Source organism: Osmia lignaria, chromosome 9 (genome assembly GCF_051020975.1).
Source record: "Osmia lignaria lignaria isolate PbOS001 chromosome 9, iyOsmLign1, whole genome shotgun sequence".
Classification (NCBI taxonomy): Eukaryota; Metazoa; Arthropoda; class Insecta; order Hymenoptera; family Megachilidae; genus Osmia; species Osmia lignaria.
This window is the reverse complement of record NC_135040.1, coordinates 3,542,966-3,567,400: the sequence shown is the minus strand read 5'-3', so window position 1 is coordinate 3,567,400 and position 24,435 is coordinate 3,542,966. Positions and strand designations below refer to the sequence as shown.

General features: G+C 38.2%; 3 protein-coding genes across 7 annotated transcripts in view; 1 reads left to right on the top strand and 2 right to left on the bottom strand.

Moving 5' to 3' along the window:
- The window catches only part of LOC117606952 (uncharacterized), a 33,443-nt gene extending 17,234 nt beyond the window's left edge, over window positions 1–16,209 (bottom strand). The window contains exon 1 of one of the 3 annotated variants that reach the window (XM_034330046.2): window positions 15,852–16,209. The gene's annotated coding sequence lies outside the window, so the exon portion shown is untranslated. The remainder of the gene's footprint in view (window positions 1–15,851) is intronic. The other 2 variants (XM_034330040.2, XM_034330056.2) reach the window with 2 other exon arrangements.
- LOC117606988 (uncharacterized) overlaps window positions 1–24,435 on the top strand; it is a 75,821-nt gene that overhangs the window by 35,569 nt on the left and 15,817 nt on the right. The gene's annotated exons all lie outside the window — the stretch shown is intronic.
- On the bottom strand, window positions 18,199–23,828 carry LOC117606996 (MFS-type transporter SLC18B1). Its single transcript, XM_034330130.2, has 8 exons — window positions 23,439–23,828; window positions 20,952–21,047; window positions 20,165–20,455; window positions 19,957–20,077; window positions 19,663–19,886; window positions 19,420–19,595; window positions 19,190–19,358; window positions 18,199–19,125 (listed from the first exon to the last, which is right to left on the bottom strand). Exons 1-8 carry the CDS (start codon window positions 23,547–23,549, stop codon window positions 18,820–18,822), a joined length of 1,494 nt encoding a protein of 497 aa, XP_034186021.2. The 5' UTR covers window positions 23,550–23,828; the 3' UTR covers window positions 18,199–18,819.

The window sequence follows — 24,435 nt, the reverse complement described above, 5'->3', positions numbered from 1 at the left end:
GATTGGTTTCAAATTCAGCCTACATGTACTTGATTAATGTGGCTACCAAACAGAAAAACAAATTATTTTCTGTTTGCTAGAAAATTTTATGAAGTATCTCTTTATTTGGAATAATTACTGATTTTGGTATTTCGTCTTTAATTTTAAAAGTATCGTTATGAAAGAAAATGTCTTCACGAAAAGTGGGTTTTCTATTAGAAAAATTATCTCGATTCATGGACTCAATCATTTAAAATTTTGATAATCTTACTACAAATGGATTTTGTTGCGAGAGATAGGAAATAATGAGCAACTCACTAAAATTGAAATTACTTTCGAACCATCAAAAATCGAACATATTATAGGACCTTTTTTTTGTCGGAAATGATGTCCTCTATCACCCACTTGCTTTTGGACCACTGAAACTGGGACACCCTGTATACGTTCTAAATTACATTTATTAATTTTGTAAATAATTTACTTTTTAAGAAAGAAAAGGTGAATTTTGAAAATACAATTTCTCTTTTAATAATTTGCAAAATGAAAGTCCTTAGGATTCCGCAATTACGTCCATTGTTAAGTCGTAAAAGCTTGTGGACGTCTGAAACGCAAATGAACGACCAGTTACAAACTATTGTATGCTTAATTACAAGTGTAACCGTTCAATTTCATGGTTCCCCGATAACACAGCCACCCTATTGTGCGTAACCCTTGAACGAGGCTGATGTAACAATGATGTATTTTCGAAGTGTCGGTTCAAAGTGTGCCAGTCAGAGTTTTTAATTACACCGCCACGTGCATGGTAATCAGTGGTAAACGAGCTAGCCGGACGAGCCACTGATTCCATCTTAAACGATATCCATCCTTCTGTCATTTTTCCTTTCCGTTAACAATTCAAAGTGTATTAGGCATTGTTCGAAATATTTAATAGATTTACACACAAAGAGGAATGTGGTGGATACTAATATGTACACGCATAAATTACATGTGTCGGAGACATAACATGATTCCACGCGCTTGTCGATGCACTTATTGTGCAACGATGCTCTCTAGAATTTCTTAAATGTCAAATGGTTACTCTCTACAAATCTTTCTTCCTTAAACACTCTTGGAATTTTTCTATTTTCTTTCTAAAATTTGGGTATTTAATAAAATAATTGAATATAATTTAAATATTTCAAAAGGGAACCTATAGAAAATGCCATTAAAAAGAGATGCCATTTTCTATTTTCAATCTACAATTTGGGTATTTAATAAAATAATTGAATACAATTTAAAAATTTCAAAAAACAGCCAATAGGAAATGCCATTAAAAAGAGATGCCATTTTCTTTCTAAAATTTGGGTATTTAATAAAATAATTGAGTACAATTTAAAAATTTCAAGGAGTCCATAGAAAATGCCATTTTCTCTTTTCTTCCTAAAATTTGGGTATTTAATAAAATAATCGAATACAATTTAAAAATTTCAAGAAGGAGTCCATAGAAAATGCCATTTTCTATTTTCTTCCTCAAATTTGGGTATTTAATAAAATAATCGAATACAATTTAAAAATTTCAAGAAGGAGCCCATAGGAAATGCCATTAAAAAGAGATCAACAAATGTTATTCAATAACTTCCAGGATAAAAAGTCACTTAAGAGTGTCTACATGAAATTTCTCCTCGCAAATTGTCGATTCGGTAATAATCGTTTCTCCATGCCCCATTAAGTCCCGAATTTTGCAAGCGACGAAAATTTGGAATTGACCAAAGTAAACGTCATTTTCTAATGAATGCACCACCGTTGCGGGTTGCACTCGCAGTCAGCCGTTTCGAATGACCTTTCTACCGCGCGAAACCAGTCGACAGCGGGACGATGATGATGATGATGATAATGATAGCGTTGGACTTTGCTAGGCGCATCCTCGCCAGTCGACAACCTATACTCTAGCTCGAATCGAGAAGAGGGGTCTATGTTACCCAAGATACTTTACTTTCTACATTCCTTACGAGACAATACGTACACCCACGCAATGCGCCCGTGTACCTGTCTCTGTGCAATCGAGCAGAATCATTGGATTCGGTGCAGATCATTATAAAATTAATTGACAAATATTTACCCAATTGAATTTCACTTTTTTTTTTGATCGAACATTATTATTTGGTGGATTTTAATAAATACGAAGGTTGTGGATTTAATTATCAAACTTAATATTTTCGAAAACGCAGTTGTAATAATACTCCGGTAATCTGGACTGCAATAAGATCAGTATAAGATTTCAAGTTAATGATATAATCAGATCGCGTCATCAAAAAGAAAAAAAATAATCACAATGGGAAGACTTAGAAGTATTCAAAGGACTTTCATGTTTGCTTCGTTTAAAAGGAAAAACAGCAGATAATTAGACGTCAGCAGCGTGGCGTGAAGTCTATTTATAAATTGTAAATTCTTTAAAATGTCACATCTTGTTACATGGTCAAGTCTATCAGTGAACTGTTAGATGCAAGGACTCGAAGTTCCGGTTTCTGTCGATCGAGTTTCTATCGAACCAGAAATAGAGGAATACCTGATTATTTATAATTACAGTAATTACTTACTATTTTATTATTGCGTCAAGTATCAATTATACTTTGAACATTGGTAATTTTGTAAAGTGCGATACAGAAATCCCCAAATATGAAAAAAATAACCAATGATTTCATAAAATATATGACCATCAAAAGGTGTTACCTAAGAACAATATTTGATTTTTGTATTTAAAAAATTAGGAAGCATTTTGAGTGTTTGACTGTGGGTGAATCAGAAGGTGTATGAATCATTTGCTAAGTTAAATTTATTTGAAAAAAAAGGAACAGGATACAAATTAAAAAAAACCACAAGATAGTTTGAAAATATGTTTGCTGATTTTACAAATCCAATATGCAATATGAAATTTTAAATATAAGATTGCACGGTCAAGTCTATTAATGGAATCGAAAGCATTTCGAGCTCGATGTTCCGGTTCTGCAGGAATTAATATACGACAACATCGAACCAGAAATAATCCAATCAATTTAATACATTTTTACGTATCCTGTGGTTTTTACATTTTACGACGTCACTATCGCTGATAATTATCTGTAACCAGATTCGCAAGGTTAGCCACGTGGATGCGCGTTTAATTTGCCTTTTTCTTCCCATCTCTGATTAATTTTACGTTCCCATTAACCATATCGTTGCAATTTAATTGGTGCCTATGTATCATAATATAATTATTTATGTACATAGATTTGATGAAACTTTTGCTTTTGAAGTGGCTCATTGGGCCAAGAGAAATTTCTTAAAATCATAGGATTAATTTGCAGTGTCGTGTTAATTAGTTGAGGTATCAATGGCTTCATTTGTCGAAGGAGAAAAGAAACTTTCGTTCTAATTAAAGTAGCACCTTAGAAACTAGGTCAGAACTTCATACCATTAAAAATATTCATAAATCAAACAATTTTTATAACATTTTATTGAATTTTCACTTTGATATTCAAGAATGTCTCTCGCGTAATTGTTTTCCTAATTTTTTAACATCTCTTTTTAATTTTATTCCGACTGAAAAACCTGTTGGAAAACCTATTGCATAACGGATAAAGAGCGAGGAAGAACTTCTCTTTGAAGTTAGTTACAAACAATTGCTTCCGTGTGTCACGTTGATGATGTTGACAAGCTATTGTCGAGACGTGTAATGAACCCATCGTTGAAATCACCGGTTGCTCGCTTACCGCGCGTTAAAGTCTCCGAGGAGCGTCGACGTTCGGATAGCATTGATGCAAGAAATAACAGTGATAAATTGCATTACGGTGATCGGAAATGATTGAGAAGGTGTCCGATGTATTTTCCATTAGGAATCATTGTGATTCATATGAAATATAAGAAACGAATAGCTTTTATGCAAATACATTGCCCGTAAATCTTTTCTCGCTACTAAGTTCGCGTACTTGAAACGGTATAATCGCAATATTTATCCTTTGTGTATTTTTATCTCAATTTATTGTTCATATTTTCACTTACATAACTCGCTCGCGATGAATAGAATCGTGGATACGCAACGGGAATGCTTAATTACCGCTGCAAGAAAAAGAAACATCCACGATAACACGCGAAGAACGAATCCATCAAGTAATTCATTCGACGGAAAAATAAATCGTCGAGTTTCTTCCGAGTCTCGTTTCATTTTTTCTAAACGCGAGCCCGGTTTTTCTGAACGTACGCTAATTATCGAAGCCTTCGTTCCGTAATCATTACGCTGTTATTACCACGTGAATCATCTCCTAACCGCTAGAATTCATCGAGTGTGCCGGCACGAGCCTGTAATCACTTCCCGACTTTCAATATGTACCGTACGAAATTAATTAACCGTATATTGGCAATTTTTCCAGTAGAATCGATGAAAATTCTCGAAAGGTGAGAATTTCGTGCAGGTAGAGGAACCGTAAGGGCGTTGGAAAGGAAACGATTAATTAAAGAAGTACCCACGAGGAAGGGAAACAATGCTGCTGGGTTAACGGGTTCGCGTAAACTTTTGGAATTAATATAGGGTTATCCAAATTTAGTGTCACATCTTCGAATTGAAATAAAATGTAAAGTATGTGATTTTTGTATGGTTTCTTTATTTTAACACAAAGTCTACTGTATGACATTAATTACCAAAGACAATATTATTCAAATGTCCTTCTCGGCTTTTTTTACGAGCCCGATGCGTTTCACAGTGGAATTCAATTTCATCAATAGCGACTGTGATTTTATAAACTTCACTTTCCATAAACCCCATAAAAAAAATTTAATGGTGTTTAATCATCCGATTTTGGTGGCAATTGATGTCTCTTCCTCGTGAAAAATTACTCGTTCGTTAAATTTGGTCAAACATATCAATTTTGCAAAAAAAAAAGCGGAGAAGATCATAAAATAAACTTTGTATTGAAATAAAGTAACTATACAAAAATCAAATACTTTGAGTTTTATTTCAATTTGAAGATGTGATACTCAATTTGGATAACCCTATAGTTCCTTGATGGAATACCTCGTTGGAATAAGGAGTAGTTTACTGGATTTATTTCTGGAATTTTCTTCGTCTCCATCATTTACCTAGCGACCGCGGAAGAAATCACCTCGAATCATCGACGTCACGCTTGATCTAACCGTCGATTTTTACACATTTCTAGCCGGGTGTCTGCCTACATGCTTCACGCATGAACAATATACCGCAGTCACAAGTATGGACGTGCGTAGCCTTTCGAGCGTATAAATAAAACATCGACATGTTGTTCGTTTTGCAAAAGAAAAGTTGGCATACCGCTCGATTACCGGTACGTACGTTTATGTTGAGCTGTTATCGACGGGGCCACCGCATTATCAACTTACGAGCTGTATTAGTTACTGGAAATTATGGGTAACGAAGTTAATTAACTGAAAGAAAGTTTTAATTAATTTTACGAATTTGTCGAGCAACGCGTTTAACAATATTATAAAATTACCCAAGTTACATATTTACTTTCGAGATTGCCTCGGAATGATTCATTTATTTGATTTCGATGAAAATTTATAAGATCGCAATAGATTTCTATGGAATAAATGAAACGGTGTTCAGAGAGGCGAAAGGATCTTGTTTACAGTCTCGTTTTCGTTTTCGTTTTCAAAACGTCCAGTTTCCCTTTCAAATTACGTTTCTAATTGCAGCATTGCTCGCGTTACTTTCGAGACGGTGCGTGGCACCGGTGTAATGAAGGTTGAATTCTTTGCGGAATAGCCGTTGCTGCTTCACTGAAATCGCTAATTATGCGCATACTGTTGCCTCATTACGTTCTTCTAGGTTCGTTGCGCACGCACCGTGTCGCGAAATCTAAATCATTTTTACCAGTAAAATTCTATTCCTTTGAATTTCTATTTCCTCCTCGTCGATATCGTTACCATAAAAATCGATGCAACTTCCAGAGAATTTATAGCATTTGCTGCAATTAATCGCATCGATCAGATACATCCTGTTCGAGATGAGGTAGCAATTGATTATTTTATACTGTTTAAAGAACAATTTTATTCCTGTCTTGGAAATCCCATCTTAGTCACTTGGTGCATCGAGATTTTTCCAGAATGACACGACATATTTTTCAATTTATTTTAGATCAGTTCAGATCTCGGAAGAAATTCCGTAGGTACATTCTCCACTTTCGTTGTTAAAATTGAATCGGTAACACGGTCGTTTCGGGTGTCTTGAAATCGAAGAAACGTTCGAAAGATCATCCGATATGGCGAACGAAATGCAGAAACCGAATGCTGGACCAGGCTGGATCGGTTTGATTAGAAAGTGGGACAGGTAAAGTTGCAGCGCCGGTAGCTAAGCTTGTCCAGCCCCTCGGGGTCCTTGCCAACCCACACTCGAAGTACACGCGTGGGTATTTCTCGAAACGTATAACATAACAGTAGTATTGTCATATATTCCATATGGCTACCGGGTATACCTGAAGAAAAAGGAAATACCTAGCCGACTGGTAGAACGAAACCGAATCCGGTCGTGCAAATTACCGGTCAATATAATTCCTCGTGTTTCCTCGAACACTTCCAGCATGCAAAAGTCGAGATTTCTCTCCGGGCACGCGCGTTTAGACCGCGATTCCAATAAAACTTGAATAATGGCCAGGCATGTATTAGCAGCTCGCATTCTGCATTCTGTCGGTTGAGCAACCGCCTTCGAACAAGCTGACGGACGTGGAATTTAATTTAATAGCCATAAACGGCCGCCAACGACACCGACAACTTCGAAATGAAAGTACACCGAGTCCATGGAGAGAGGAGATACAGAACGACCTTGCTGTGGACGAGTCTAACCCGGCTAGACCGTGTAGATGATCGTTTTCAATTTCATTCAGTCTTAGCTGTCTGCAAAAGAGTTCGTTACGCTTGCTGGAGAACACTTGGTTCTATCAGTTTCTAAGTCCATTATCGTCTAAGTTTCATTAGGATTTCATTAGGATTTTCGGTCTATCGAAAGAGGGGGAGGATTTTTAATTTAAGGCTTTAGGTTTCTTAATTATCGATTTGAAGTTTACGCAAGCTTAGTTGAAACGTCTAATTAACAAGGTTTTAGTATAATTAAAATAGTCTTGATGATCGTTTTCAATTTCATTCAATCTAGCTGTCTGCAAAAGAGTTCGTTACGTTTGCTGGAGAACACTTGGTTCTATCAGTTTCTAAGTCCATTATCGTCTAAGTTTCATTAGGTTTTTCGGTCTATCGAAAGGGGGAAGGATTTTCAATTTTCTTAATTTTCGATTTGAGGTTTACGCAAACTTAGGAGTAGCAATTTCATTGCTATCGTTGAAACGTCTAATTAACAAGGTTTTAGTATAATTAAAATAGTCTTGATGATCGTTTTCTAGCTGTCTGCAAACAGTTCGTTACGCTTGCTGGAGAACACTTGGCTCTATCAGTTTCTAAGTCTATTATCTTCTAAGTTTCATTAGGATTTCATTAGGATTTTCGGTCTATCGAAAGGGGGGAGGATTTTTAATTTAAAAGCTTTAGGTTTCTTAATTTGAAGCTTAGGAGTAGCAATTTCATTGCTGTCGTTGAAAAGTCTAATTGACAAGGTTTTAGCATAATTAAAATAGTCTTCTCGTTCAATTACAGTTCATTAAACTTGCAATGGCTTGTTAAGCCGGTTAAAAGTACCTTTGCACCAGAGATCATATACATTAAAACTAAAGGCTCGTTCGCATCTCTATAGTCATCCATGCTTTCTGAATCATTTTAATAACACCTTCCCAATAATTCCAAGACCGACAACTTTAAATCCATTATTTTCTGAGGCTCTCAAATTCTATGATTATCAGTTTTAATTTAACGAATTTTAAAGTCTCATTTTTCAGTCATTCTACTTCTTATTTTTTTTTTTCAATTTCTGGATATATCAAGTATCTCAGGATGGACATTAAGCGATCCACGTTCCTCGAGGTGTACCGCAAGCGAAACTCGCAGCGATTTGCAACGAGGATCGGGCTATTTGTTTTTTTGCCAGGGGTGTATCATCTTCTACGTTGCTCGTAGAATAGCAATGGTAGCCTTGAAAATGGTCGTGTCACGGTCGAGGTAGCACGAGACAAATCGTCGATTCCTAATCGACGGATTATCTTATTTCTTGCACCCGCTGATCATCGATGATTGCAGGCTAACATCGTTCAAAGTTCCTCTCCTTGCTTCCGTGTTCATAAAATCTTATCTATATAACATTCCCCCTTTTAGTACCTGGGAACAGTGAAATTTACATGCAAAAATGTCGTGGAAATGCCATTGAAAGGTCGTACACGTGCCATTTCGTGGAGAACGTCTTTGTGAATTCTAAGAAAAAAGGGACTCCTGTTATTGTATCAATAATTCCCTTTTTACTTTCATGAATAATTTTCCAAATTCCCTGTAATAATGTCTGATATTCAATGGCGATTAGAATGCGAATTACCTGCTCTTAGAAAATTCTGTACACCGCTTATTATATTTCCGTTCCGCTCGTCAGAAGCAACGAACGTCCAATAATTTACCGCTAAACTGTCGATGATACGAGTTCGTTGACGTACAAAGAACGGCGCTTTACAAATGAACGCGTTGCTGTTTCTAATTAGCTTCTTTTTTTCCCGCGCCATATCGCTCTTCTCTCCTCCGCCGTCCTGTTATACAACCATGAACACGTGTTATTTATAATTTCAAAAGCAATATTTTTACTCAAAACTATGATTTATTAGCCAAGTCTTCAGTTTGGGAACACGTGATGGTTTCTCCTGTAAACAGACAGGAATGGCGAACAGATGTCGGCGAGGAAAGATACCTGCCGAGGCAATTCCGTAGATAACTGTAGATTTGGAACATCGGCTATAAAGTTTATGCTCCTTGGAACTGACCTTTCCCTCCAGGGCTACCTTAACTCATTCAACGAGAAAATCGAAGGTATCGGTATAAAAATAGAACGCGTTGAATGAAAAATAGGTGTTGCACAATGGTATTATCTCACCGTTAAGAAACAGAATGAAGGATAGCTACGTACATGGAACTTCTGTTCAATATTCATGACCATGGTGTACCAAGTGCGAGCTGAACTCACGGTGAATCAAGCATAGTTTTTTCCAGCTGAATTTCAAATAAGAGCCACAAGAATAAATCTCGTTCCACGTAAATCCTATCCAAGGATGAATTCTGCACTCGTGTTTAGCATACCAGCATGGTTTATATTCAAATTTCAAGATAATCCTTGTAAACGTTAACAACCATGACGATGGTTCAAAAATAATTAATCATCGTTGCAACGAAACAAACTATGCTCGAAATTAATTCATACCAAAGATGATAAAAAAATGAGTACAAATGAATAACTAAGTCAAGGAGATACATTATACAGAATTGCTAATTATTGCTAATATCAATACATTCCACTGTGCATTGGAATCATGTCAAGAATCTTGTTGAAAAAAAATGAATCAAGTGTTAAGATAAAAACGAAGATACGAAGCTTGGGATAGGTAGACAAATCGTTCTCCAATGAATCAGTCGGTCCAATATGGTCGGCTGGAATTCAACCGTGGGCCGTTCAAGTAATTCTATTAATGCTCCATTGGCGAAGTAAAATTCTTACACAATCCTTCGAATGGAATTTAAAAAAAAAAAAGAAAAAGAAATCTTACATAAAATGTTCGTTGACTCATGTATTTATTGATACGCTTTCAAATTATAAAAAGAGAAATGATACGAAACTTCTGATCCTGGTTCTCAGCCTCTTGGACGCGTTTCTTGGATCCAGTCCCAAGGGACCCCTCGCTGGATCGGATTGTCTGTGAAGGAGATTGGGTTCCCTGACCATTCGAACGAGACTGTAACGCTAGCTAAAGCTATTGGACCGAATGCTCGTAGCCGATCGGACATTGGCAACGGGCGAGTGAAAGTGTCGCAGCTGCTGGCTCGCGTGCGCGTTGAAACGCGCGTAAGGCCGCTTAGAAATCCGCCATACCGATCTGCCCATACCGGGCGATCGAGAACGCTACGACACCCGTATTCCTGTTCCTGTTCTCGCGTTCATTTGCGCCCGGGTATCGCGTGTCCATATGCAACGCTGAGAAAAGCGGATGCTGACTTTATCGGGCGTTCTGGGCATACCAGATCCGCTCCAAAGTGGCTGACCATAGACCGAGAAGAATAAAATGCCACCTTTTCGGATTCTAATGCAAACCGGATCTCCTGGATTTTCTGTAATTTCTTATTTTAAAAAGTAACGGCGAGAGTCATTTATATGGTAGAGCACGTTTGTTGAACTTCCGCCATTGATGGATAGAGCCCATTGGAGAAACAAGAACATGCGGGCAATTACAGTTAGGCTGCATGAAATACAATTTGCGAAAGGTAGAATGCGCATCGGAGATACGAAAAATAATTTTATAGGAATATTGAAAAATTTGCGGCTCTGTTTCCGGATGGCCCCATCAAAATTAAGAACTCAGGTTCGATATATAACCTAAATTGGCTATAAGAAATCGATTAAAGTTGGTTTCAGAGCTGGATGTCTTACCGTTTTCGAGATATCGTGGTAAGGTTAGGTTTGGTTAGGTTAGGTTCTGTGTATGCGCAGTATCGAATAGCGCATGCGCAGTATTGAATAGATATCTCAAAGACAGTAAGACATCCAGCTCTGAAACCAACATTAATCGGTTTTTTGTAGTGAATTTAGATTATATACCGAACCTGAGTTCTCAATTTTGGTGGGGCCAATCGGAAACTTATCCAAAGCAACAAAGTTTCAGAAATTTCTGGTGTAACGGATACGAAGAATGATGTAACGTGTGAATGTGATGAATATCGTGTAAAAAGTTTCATTTACACCTTCAGTTTCGTTCTGCTCGTTTTTGACGCTTCATGAATTCGGCGTTAATTATCTAATTAAACAGCTCCGTTGCGAACTTAATGAGTAATGTTTATTAGACACGAAATAACGTAGCGAGGAAGAGTTTCCTTGGAAAAATTGGTCAAGTACAAATTACGATGGCGTACAAAGGAATTCTCCAGGTGGCAGGTGGAAAATTCTTGGCAATTATCAGAAAAAAGCAGGTATTCGACTGCACTTTCGAGTCGTGTTCAGTCGCGATTGCCGGGAACTCGAAATGACTTATGCTCGGAGAAAGCTCGACTCAACCTTTAAAGGAATCCCGACCGCATCGTCAAGGACGATTCGATGTAACCGCGACAATTCCACCATCGAAAGGTTAATTTAATTAATCTCTTTTTATTCCACCCATAGACATTACGGATGTTCCAGAATAAAATTTTCAAAAAGCCCTATTTTCATTTCGATGAAAATATGAGAAGCATCGTGGCCGCAGGAAATGGCGAAAGAAATTAATCAGCAACAGCTGGATACCATCATAATGAAAGTTGGACGTCCTAATGTCGTTTTGGTGACATCATCGAGGTCGTTTTCTTCGTGTTTGCAGTGAAACGCCTCGTCTAATCCGGTTAGAATTCTCAACAAGGAATTTCAATGAAATTAACAATACAAAGATATTCTAATGAATTTGTTATAATTAGTGACTAATTGTCTTGAAATCGTCACGTTTTCTTCTCAGTTCAAATCAAACTCTTCCCGTTCTTCTTAGATCTCTTCTACTTAGTTTCCACGGCTTTCGTGTTCCAGTTTCCGTGGAAACGGTATCGGTATGCTCGCGATACCGGTACGTGTGATAATCGTTGCTTGATGTACCGGTACGAGGAAGAATAGAGGGAAACGTCCTTGCTGTTACCGTTACGATAAAAAGGTTGATTAAATCACCTTTGCACCTCGTTCGCAGGGAAATGCAACCTGACTGCTAATGGTACTGCAGGAAACATCCGGTCGAGGAGAGATCGGTCTCCAAAAACGTGATTCTTCGCCTCTTTAATCGCATTCCGTTTTTTTTTTTTTTTTCATTTTTCTTCAAAGCGTCTATCATTTTTAATAAATAACTTGGCTACGCGTTCGCGGAATGTTCGTGCTTAAGGCGGTGCCGTACGGCGCTGCAGTAAATTGCATCGGTGCAAAAATGCATAGCGCAGGGAGGGATGCAATTAAACGAACGTTTACCGTGGCTTCTTCGAATATTGCTAGTCGATCACGATTCGTCCTCGTGACTGAGGATTTCTATACGGCCAACAGAAAAACCTGTTGCGCCCCATGGATGGCCAGAAGAAATCCTCTCGTTGCTTGATTACTCACTTAGCAGCTTTCATTTGAGTTTCTATCAACGCGACCGGTGACTTTCGAAGTGCAACTATCGACTTTTCAATAGATATCTCGTGTATTCATTATGGTAATCGTTGTTTTGCCTGCAATTTTATTTTTCACTTGAATTTCTATCCTCGCGTCAGAGACCTGTTCCTGTTTTACCTGGAAGAATTGTTATTTACTGGTGTTTGACTGCGTTAGGTGAATAAACTTTGCTACATATTTCTCTAGTATTACAATCAATGTTTTCGATAAAAAGCAACGGCTGACAGGAAAATATGTATGATTAGTTAAAAAAGGAACGAATCGTTTCGCGTTGCAATTTTCTTCAATTAGGTATAACGTTAGTAATAAACGAAGAATGAGAAAACTTTTTGCGGACACGGGCTAACATATTGCTGCGACTTGTCCAAGGAATTTCTACGAGATAAGTGAACGCTGTCGAAGCGTTGACGGAGAAAAGGAAAGAAATCTGCGGAAATCGGGACGAATCGAATTGGGAACGCGCGTTCCACGAATACCTGAACACCTTTTCAATCGTTTTAAATAAAATCCTCCTGTTTAAATAACCGTTTGCTCTCTGTTATTAATTAATTACTTTATCGCGTGCTCTATTTCCTGGGCCAAACGTGTCATTCGAATCCGGTTGACCCCGAATATATTCATCGAATTTATGTCACCATTGCAGTCCTTGTGCAAATAAACAGAGCAAAAAAAAAGAGGAATAAATTAATTTTCTGATCTAACATTTGGAAAATTCAAGACGTTTAAGTGAAAGATAATTTTCCAAATAGAATAAATCAAATTATCCTAATGTAAATGAAACGACGAGTAAACGCAGTTAGCGATGAGTCAAAAATAGATAACAGAAAGATAAGAAAGTCAATTAGTCTCGAAATTGAACCGAAATAATGACCCAAATGGCGAGGAAAGAATCGGGGAGCGTGCGAACACCAAAGTCCTGTTACCTTGGTACCCAGATATGTTAATTCAAAAGTAATAAGGTATTTAGCGAGGCCTCTTTCTCGATCCGGTCCAGAGGAAACTGGCTGTTCGATGACTCGCTTCTCAGAGTCAGACGAATTTTAAATGGTGAAAGTCTAACCGATCGTCGTGCCCGAAAACATTGTCCTACAGAATGAAAATACCTTTCGTTCGGAACAAAATCATTTGGAATAATATCGATTGAAAATTCATCATTTTCTAGATTAGAATTGTGCACGAAGGGTGTTGCTTTAGAAATCATTCGTTCTCGAGATTAAAGGACCACTGGGTACTTTATGGGGTGGTTGCACATGCAACTGCAGGGCGTTGCAGGTGTAACCACGTGACGTCAGGATGCATTGTTCGCGGCATAGTGGATGTTGGTCGAGGTGCAACGGCTCCGGACCAGCTTTACGAGCCTTTCTTCGTTCTTTCTTCTTCGTGTTTATTCGTTCTGCACGTTGCCGTGCAAGAACAGTGGAACAACGCGAAACGAATGAATTAACCCTCTGCGTTACACTCGCGTCCTGGGCTTGGTTGTTTTTCAAACACGTCCGACGAGGTTTTCTATGCACGTGCCTTGCGATAACGTTGCTTCCATAACCGAAAGGTTTTTTATAATTTCTTTACAACGAAGAGAAATTAGTTGGAACATTCTATTAAAATTTCTTCAAATTTTCAAGAGTTTTCAATAATTTGTATATTTCGAATGCAGTCATCGACCATTATTTACATCCCAGTCCCATTCCCGATCCGCAAGAAGAAGGATCTTTAAAAAAATCCACGAGCAGCGTGTCTCGTGTGTTCTGGGCGTACAAAGTGCAGCCGGGCCACGGTGCATGCATCCACAGCCGGTTCGACTGCATTTCATGGCTACCCATACACGCGGCAACGGCCAACCCACACGCTCCCATTTTTCGCGCTGCGTGTGCGTCACGTACACACTTTCGATCTCATATGCAAAACACATGGATGGGATTGAACGGCAAACCGTGGACCAGTCGAGACTCGACCGGATTCGGGCGAAATTTTACAGGAACCATATAGATGACGAGTTATGGTTTCGTTCGCGGCTAATCGTGTGCGACTCTTTCGCCTTCTTTGAAACATGAAATTTTTCTCTGTTTTTTCGACTCGCTATCTGAACGATAAATCACTAATAATTTTATTAGAAATTATTTGAATAGAAAATCTAATAAAAATAAATTCAGAATCTCCTTGATCCGGAGAAGAAATTACTTCCAGTTCCAATAGCATAATGCTTCCCCCTACTTTATACGTTGTGTAGGTGATTTTCTCTCTGAATAATTTTATTAGGAATTATTTGAATAGAATATCTAATAAAAATAAATTCAGAATCTCCTTGATCCGGAGAAGAAATACACCTATGCTTCCCCCCTGCTTCATACGTTGTCTGTGTGATTTTGTCTCTGAACGATAAATCACTAATAATTTTATTAGAAATTATTTGAATAGAAAATCTAATAAAAATAAATTCAGAATCTCCTTGATCCGGAGAAGAAATACACCTATGCTTCCCCCCTACTTTATACGTTGTCTAGGCAATTTTCTCTCTGAACGATAAATCATTAATAATTTTATATTAGGAATTATTTGAATAGAACATCTAATAAAAATAAATTCAGAATCTCCTTGATCCGAAGAAGAAATGACTTCCAGTTCCAATAGCATAATGCTTTCCCCCCTACTTCATACGTTGTCTAGGTGATTTTCTCTCGGCACGATAGGGCCCCAGGACACTTAAGGATACTTAAGATTCCTCCATGGATACATCTACCCACATACGAACGAATACATGTTCGCATTAGCTTAGCACGATTCGATCTGTGTACGGAGGTGCACGTAGGAACGTCCGTCCGTTCGTCCTAACCTTTCCTTCCTTCGTGGACACGCCTGGAATCACAATTTCAAATGCCCTAACCGATCGTCCGATTGCCTCTAACAGACACGACGAAACCATAGTCATTTGTTGGACGACGTTAACATTCATTCCTCTACCCTGATTCGGATCAACCGCTAATTTTACTCATCAATGTTTCTTTGAAATTCTTGAAGAATATATCATTTCTTTTTTCTTTCGATTATAATTCAAATAATATCGACAAGATTTCTTATAAACGTCTAATGCTAATTCTAATCTTCCTAAGAAATAGATAATTACTGCAATTATCTATGAAACCGATGTCTTCTATTTGTTTACATCATTTGCGTCACTGGCAAATAAGAAACCTTGCTCGTTTTTTATATTAATTATTCCGTAATTAGAGTGTCGTTTCCACGAGGGGTCTAATACCGCGGCTCATTTTTATGCGGCGCCGGCGAACAAAGAGCGTTTAAGAACGAAGAAGGTGGCTTTATCACCGCATCAAGCATTCGAATCACCGGTCAGTGCTCTTCCCAGACACCCTTCTTTGTTGCCGTGCATCTCGTTGCGCGCCGGGAAATTTAATGGTTCTAATCCCTAGACCTTAACGCGTTTCCGTAGGGAACATTTTCTGAACGCAATCGGAACGACTTTTCATATATAAAACCGTTTGAATCTTCAGGATTTCAGATACTATACGACAGGAATAATTAAACTGTGTGAAAATGTATAGAATTGTTTAAAACGATAAATATTCACCGATAAACTCACCCTCATCGGCGTTCTTAGATCCCCATCACACTTAGCACACTGGTAAACACAAGACAAGATCGTTCCAGGATCCACGGGGATAGTTTTTCAAAGATGTTTCACCAAGTCCCTGGTATCCCGGGATCACGTGTTTCACTCGCACGAATTTTAATCGACGAAAAATCGATACGAGGGTGGATGGAAAGGCGGGAAAATTGACGACTAACCGGACACTAACGAGACGAACACGACCCGAGGCCTTCCCTCGCGATGGAAACACACTTTGGGTCCTCCGAGCTGGCCGCTCCACTCGGTTAGGGACCCAGACCGTTCCACGCATGCGTCCTGTACCCTCCACTACCATGACAAATGGTCGGCAGAGAGGGGGGGAGAACCGGCAACCCTCTTACGTGGACCTGTTCGTTTTCACGAATAAAACACTCCACGAACCAACGTTCACCTGTGGATTTTCCTACTCAGGTGGCAGCACTAACTCACCTGACACACCGTTCGGTCGGTGTTTATTACAATGGCGTAAGAAGGGTTTTTTTTTTTTATATTAAGGATGGTCGCTGGGTGACTCGGGTTTATTAGGTCTTCCAGGTGGAATTAAAAAAAAAAATGGTTTAAGAGGTTCTTTCGTTTCCAGTTTCATCTCTTGGAAGGTTTTACTAGTAGAATGTGTCCAATTTTATTTATTATAGCTACAGTTTGGATAATTTTTGAGGGGCCATTTTCTGTACCATTTCCCTGTAACTAATATGCTACGATTTTCGAGAGACGAGTGGTACCTGGCAAACCCCTTCTTTGTGAACCTGTTCCTATTCATTCCGAGCACTATTCACCTGTGAATATGGCAGCTTCTCCTAATCCTATCGCTCCAGTGGCGTAAGAATAATTTTTCTCTGTCGACTGGTAAGTTTGACTGGTGGATTTTTAAATAATTCACAAGCAAAATAATTCAACATTCTGTCTATTATCTCCTTCGTTCTAAATTGCAAATTTCTGCAAATTGATAAACGACAGTTAAATTGAAATATAGTAATGTTTCTTGATCGAAAAAATGTAACACATTGCTGTACATACATACAACGTTGTGAAAATCTCGTTACATAAGTTCGTCGCACGGTTCATTACGTTTGCTTTATACCTGCATCGTAATTACGCTTTAATCATCATAGTAATACATTTTTAGGCGCAATAGGTCCGAACGGTTCGCCATAATCGAACAATAAACTCATTCGTTTCTTGTAAACTTTCCCCTGTCTGGTAAATCACCGTCGTAACTTGTCAATGCATTTCATCGACGCTTATGCAACTATTTAATCGTCTGACAGTATGTAACATTTGATTACGTAAACGTACAAATGGTAAAGAGTTTAAAAGAAATTGTACGAAAAGTGTAATAAAATAAATTCTTTTGTTTAACAACGTAAGAAACAGGGTGTATGTACAAAGTAAGGAACAAAGGATAGGGAAAAAGTCATCGATCAGATGATTATCTAGCTGTGCCCTCGACCGTGCTGCTTCTTCCTCGACTGTAGACGTTCAATCCCGCGGAATTTGCGTTTGCACGTTGAAGGAACACGTGGAAAAGGAGAAGAAACCGAGAGGAAAAAAGGGATAAACTGCGTCAACGGACAGTTGGATGCACACCGTTGACCCCAACGTGCGTTAATAATTCAAATCCTCTTCCTTTCGTTCCTATGTTCCATATTCGCTACCTTCGACCACTTTTTCTTTCGAAATAACGTAATAGAAATACCGCTCGATTTTATTCTTTTCTTAACCGTTTGAGTTCCAGGGGTAAAAAAAAAAAAAAAAAAAAAATAGCGGTGTTATAAACCCAATATTGGGTCTTTTCGACACAAATCTAAACAGCGCGACCGCGCTGCTTGGGACTCAAACGGTTAATTACCAAATTATGTCACACCTGAGACATCTGCAGAAATACCGCTCGATTTTATTCTTTTCTTAACCGTTTGAGTCCCAGGGGTAAAAAAAAAAAAAAGATAGCGGTGTTATAAACCCAATATTGGGTCTTTTCGACATAAAATCTAAACAGCGCGACCGCGCTGCTTGGGACTCAAACGGTTAATTACAGAATTATCTCACACCTGAGACATCTGCGAGGTAATAGGATCATCTTTTCTTTGAATTCAAATTATAATTTTCACTCTGGATCCACGCGAACGCGACACGTTTTCTCTACGTTCACTCGAAATTCCATAACGTTCTCGCATACGTGACACACCCACGCACGTGTGCGAATTCTTTGGAACAATAGCCACGTCGGTCTGACTCTTACGCGACTTTAAGTGCACGTGCATGTGCAACAATACCGTGGAATCGATGGACTTTTCTTCAGCTTTCGATGATTCAGCCGGTTGCTAAAAGCCCTAAGGATTTTACAATTGAATAAACGAAAAATTTCGTGTTAAATAAAAATCTTTCTTTTTATTACGTACAACGTTGAGCAACGTATTCTACGGTATCTAATGACGAGCAACACACAACTACGATACAGTATAAACGGCTAAGAGCATATGCGAGTGTATGTACAAATCCTATCGCGGCTTTCTTTGGCGCCTTTGATGAGTAAAAACTGATAAAAATGAGGTTTCTATCGCTTTGAACATTCTTATATACTCCACAAGAGCTCCTTTGTATCAAGGAGTCAATCCCAGGGTCGTGTATATTTACTAATTAAAAATCAACATTTTTCATTGTATTCGTTCGAGATAATATCTGCCTTCGGTGAATACTGTTTCAAACCTATGATCAATCTATGGTACGTCTAACTATCAAACTCCTTCAAACGTTGCAACTGTGAAAGCCCTTCAAACGATGATTTAAATTAGTCATTACGATCGAAGAAACATAACGATTAACTTTGCTGATTTCTGACAGTGATGGAAAAGGTACCGTAGTCACGACCCTGTCCGAGATATTAATTCCTCGGTGTTCGTCGGTTCTAAACCCATCGGCATCACGTGGTTATCTCCAGGTACCTTTTAGCCTCGATGGAACCGTAACTGTGGGAGTATCTACCACTGTACGATGCCCTGGACCAAGCGCCAGCTCTGTTCGAGTAACTGTTGCACGAGATTAAAGAATTCATGCCGCTGGGCCTGTCGATCGGTACACCCTGACCGCGACTACCATATCGCATGCTTCCGTTCCTCGACTGACTGCTATCGGTCAGTGGCGCCCTTAGGTCGTCCGAGGCACCCACCTCTGTGTACGGCTTTCGTTTACCCGTGCAACTGCTCAGGAACACCGTAGCTATTATACCCTGAAGATAAATGAAAATGGTAAAATACGGGGTGAAATAATTTTTTTAAATTATTCAATTTTACCACTAATAAATGGAGCATCACGATGAACATGGTGCCGTTTCTGAAGCCAGTATTGTCTAGGAGAATTCCCGCCACACAGGGTCCGATAAAGGCACCCAGGGCGAACGTACTCGTCCATAGTCCACTGATTAGACCGTAGGTCTCCAGATTATTTGGGAAACCGTAGGATCTAGAAATTATTTAGATGATGTGTAATTAGAAATGGGAGTGGATTAATGCTAGAGACTCACATCGATGTCCTCAAGGCATCCGTGAAGCTGGCAACCAGCTGGGCAGCCATGCCCAACCCATGAACCACGAGACCGCAAACGGTCATCCAGAGTGTGGTTTGACACGGTATAAATGGCGCTGGACCGACTAAACAGAATCCTACCACAACGAGCATACACCCGGCTACAGTGGCCACCTTGAATCAAATTGAATTAAATTAAAGAAAAATAAATTATCCATTTGAGAAGGTTTGTGTTAATTACCTTCGGATGGAAATGCTTATCGCAAAACCAACCCCACGCGGGGGCGGTAATGGCATAAGTGCCACCGTTAATGACGAACATTAAGCCCAAAATAACGGGGCTCAAGTTAAATTGTCGTAAATGCGGTTCTAATGTCGCCTGCAAAAATCCTATGCTCATACTGGTAGCAATTATCGACGCTGTGGCAATTAACACCCCTGGGATTTTTAACGCTCTGGTCACTCCTATAAAAATATGATAATTAAATGAATTTCTTTCGTCGTGCATTAAAAATTCTTAGTTTCATCATTTCACCTCCCGTATCCTGAGCAGCCTCATTGTTATTAGGATGAACTGGTAATATAAAAATTGTCATAACCGCAGTTATGAACAGAGCTGATCCGAGAACAACGAATGGCGTTGTGTATCCACCAACCTACGCAACAATTTGTCATTTCTAAAATAAAATCTTTCAAATATTCAACAGGATTACTTGAAATAATTTCAAGGTGTTTCATCTTACCTGATAAAGAGCACCACCCACGGTGGGTCCAACGATCAGACCCAAACCGAAGAAGGTTTCGAGGCTGGCAAATGTGGTGGCGACGTTATCCGGGAACTCTTTGGCGATAATGGCGAAACTAGCCGTAAGAAAGGCTGCATTTCCCATCGCCTCGATGATCCTAATCACGAACGAAAGGACTATGAAGGGATAATGACCGTTCACCTTGTCCAGTAGACCGAAGAAGATAGCGCAAGTTCCTGTCGTTAGGATACCACCGTTGAACAATAGCTTTGGCCCGATACGATGTAACTAGAGGAACGATAGATCTTATTAATCTGAGATCATTGATACTCGTGATTGAGTATCAATCAGAAGTGAAAATTGATACTCTTTTCGTACTAATAATTGTTGCTGGTTAGAGAAATTCTCCTAGTAAATAACGTTATCTATTTTCTTTTTTATGTACAAAGCTTTAAATAGCTTTAAATAGAGGCCAGAAAAGCGATAGACTATCTCAGTCCCTTCGATTACCTTATTTTTTGCTAGTTACAAGAAGATAAAGAAACGTTTATAGTTTTGTGTACAGATCTCATTCGACGATTTGAAACGTCTCCTGTCTTTGATAAGCATTTTTTAGAGAGCAATGAATATTTCATCAGTGGAGAATGAAAAAAAAAAACATGATAAAAAGAATCGCCTGGAAGTAGGCAAATCATCAACGTCGAAGCAAGTGAGGCTAGGTGATCATCATCGATTAGGTGGAATTTTACATTTATTTTTTAGAATATTTCATTATTTCACCCACGTATCGTCCATACAGAGGACTGATTATGAAGACGATCAGCTCGAAAACCCCAAAGACCAATCCATATTCCGAGGGGGATGCACCTTTCTTCTCAGCCTGTGAACAAATAAAACATTCCATTGATTAATTAATTGCCCTTAAAGCTCCCCGATTCTTCGGCTAGAGATTGAAAGTGTTAAACGATTCCGTGTTATTATTACGCACTTGGTCGCATTATCGTCCCGTTCGACTGCAATTAACACTCGCCGAGATAAATCCTGATAAACTTTAGACACTTCACGCAGTTATCCTTACAAACCGAATTATCGTTCTTTGACAGAAAAACGATATCTTTGGGTCTATTTTGAAATTCTTTTAGGAACGAACTGTCGCTATTTAGAACACTACTATTTAATAAAAGATTGAATATTGCATGGTTTGCGGGTTGAATAGTGTCGTCATAATTATTAGTACTGGACGTTAATAATTAATTAATTAGAAATCATTTTTAAAAGAATAGTGTTGTCATTCAATGTGCTAGATCAATTCAAAGAAATTTTTTAGTTAAAGTTAATTAGGCTGAGATAATGATAGATTATAATGAGCTTTGCCATCGAATTTTATAGAGATTGTGAAATCCAGCGAATATGTGTACAGAATTAAATTGCCATTGCCATTTAATCATATATATTTTTTTTTTTTACTTCGATAGATTACAAGTTTATTATGTGTAATTACGTTCTGTTGCCAGATGATAGACAAATTATGTTAAATGGTGACAACGTAGTTGTATCAAATGATAATGATTATCGAGATTGTTCCATGTGTATTGCTAATTTGTAATTTGCTTTCTCACTTAAGAAACTTTCTAAGTGATGATGAATGAAGGAAAATTAAGGGTGATTCATTATTTTTCAGAATTATAAAAGGGGTTGAAAACTTGAGCAGCTAATCACAAAGTTTCCAAACAAAGAATTTTTAATCCCACAAATAATTATTAAAATTCTTTTACGAAGAACAGAATATTATGTTTAGATTTATTGTTTAATCTGCAACTATATTACATAATTATATTTTAAAATTGTAATTGAAATGCTACTGCATGCGTCACTGATAATTCATGTCTGGTTTGCCGAATGATTCATCGAAAAAGTACTCGAACCTATATTGATACGATTAACAACAAATAAACCACAGATTGTTTATTTATAGTGCAATTAATAATTCAATCTAAATTACCAATTACACATAAGCTTCTCTCCTTTTATCGAAGACGTTGCACTCATACGTGTGATTATGCGTTACATAGCTGTTGTTTTTGTTGGTGTTGATTCATTAATTGGTTGAAAATGAATGCACAATTACATTAATAAATATTCGAAGCTCGTTGCATCAGGCTTTTCAAGAATATGTCCATTTATAATTCTGTTTTGATAATTAACTATTTATTAATCGCAAAATATAAGTAGCCTTGTAGCTCATAAAGTTGGCATTAAATTCATTTCTTGCCAAAATTGAAATTACATGATTTTTCATTTAGAATAACAATTTACATATTTGTGACAATATTTTTTTCATTTTTATCCTCCGTTACAGCAGCTATCGTGGTGCTTCTTCGAAGGAGAAGAAGATTACGTGTTTTCGAGCTGATTTATTTATAAATATTCGAAAAAATCCGTGGTATCGATAAACTTTCGAATCTTGTTGACGTAATCGGCATTATAAGAAATTTTTCAGCAAAGTGGTATCAATCGTTTAACAACGTTTGTATATTTAACTATAAAAAAATTCGTAGCTATTTGAAGAAAAATCCACAGTGTTAGTTTCAAATGGCTGAATTCGAAGGCCAGTAATTCCTTTTTGTATGAAAATAAAAAAAAATTCCCTTTCAATAATTCTATATTAATATTCATAAATAAATCATTAACAATTAATATTTGCCAACATTAAACAGTGTAAACAGTCATGGAAACAGGGATTCTTTTTGCTAAAACGTTTGCCCGATAAAGTTTGCAAAACACAATTAATTAAATGTCTAATGACTCGTCTGATCATGGGTTTGGCATTAATTATTAACCGTGTTACGATCTTTATATAGGAGACAACCGCGATTGATTCCACGCAAAACACTTCAATTTGATCGAGTAAGCGTAAATTATCATTGACGATTTGTTGAACGAACGTTGCCCTTTGTACTGTTGAAAAAACGATTGGAAATTTAGATTATTCGCCTCCCTCGTTTTTCTCACTTCATTACCAGATATCAGGAATAACTTTGATAGATCATATTATAGTATCCAACACGTTCATTATAATAAGGTACAAATTATCAAGAATATCACAATCTTTCCAAGAGTGGAAATTTTTTTTATTAATTATCTTTCTAACGGGGATGAAACGAGGTGTGCTTTTAACAATGGATGGCGAGACCTTGGAAAATTTTAAGAGTAAACTCGTTAGGACTCATTTGATGGGGCTCGTCGTCCTCAGGTTGATTAATCAGCTCACCTCTTGAGGGTAAAACGGTGCCTGAAGGGAAACGCAGATCGCGTTCGCGAAATCAGCAAGACTGATGACGATCAGCGTGAGCCACTGCCTCTTGGTGAATTGAGCCATCATGATGCTTGAACACAAATCACCTGGTCTCCCCTACACGATAGAACTTCCTTTCCTTAGATGAATTTTCGCGCGTGTTACACGAGGAACCAGCCGGGAACGGTGGCAACGGCAGCGGTCGACTGGAATTGTGCGATCGAAGCGCACTTATCACCGCGACTTCCGTTATCACGACGAAACCAAGTACGCAACCAGGCGTCACCGTGTCCTGGTGTGCCTTCGAGAACCTCGTGTGCACGCGTGACTCCAACCGGACTGTGCCAACAGCTTCTGACATAAGTTACTTTTCAGCTTGATCCGACCAATCTGGCACCCACGAGGGGTGCGAGCGGTGATGAGACAGAAACAACGGGTCATAGGTCGAACGATACGACCTACCATGGTTCTAATTCATTATCGGACTACGTTGCGAGACTCGAACGTTACGTTCCTTCGAAACAACTGCTTTCCAAGTCGAGCCGAATCGGCACGAGATGATTTTTCCACACTTTTTTGATGGGGGGGTGAATTATTGAAATAGGATTGGAAGGAAGTTTGAGATTTAGGGGTGGGAATGAATCTTGGGGATGATGGGGAAGAGATTGGGTTCTCTTATATGATATGAGATTTAAGGGGTGGATTGTTGGATATATTTTAGAATTCTTCTTGACGATGATATTTCAGTTTCTCGTGCTGATTTACAATTAGATTTATCCATTTGGATGGTATTTTAATTATAGTGCAATTATTGTAATTAGGGATGTAAAAATTGACTAACTATTCATTTCATTTTCTTGCTAATTTATAATTAGATTTGTTCATTTGGATGGTATTGTAATTATGGTGCAATTATTGTAATTTGGGATGTAAAAATTGACTAACTATTCATTTCTATTCATTTCATTTTCTT

Excerpts from the sequence above, each read along its gene's own strand:
- LOC117606996 (XM_034330130.2), bottom strand. The coding sequence starts at position 23,549 with ATGATGGCTCAATTCACCAAGAGGCAGTGGCTCACGCTGATCGTCATC. Across the intron at positions 21,048-23,438 it reads CACCGTTTTACCCTCAAGAG|GCTGAGAAGAAAGGTGCATC; the intron begins GTGAGCTGATTA and ends ATTTGTTCACAG. Across the intron at positions 20,456-20,951 it reads GTCCTCTGTATGGACGATAC|TTACATCGTATCGGGCCAAA; the intron begins GTGGGTGAAATA and ends TCGTTCCTCTAG.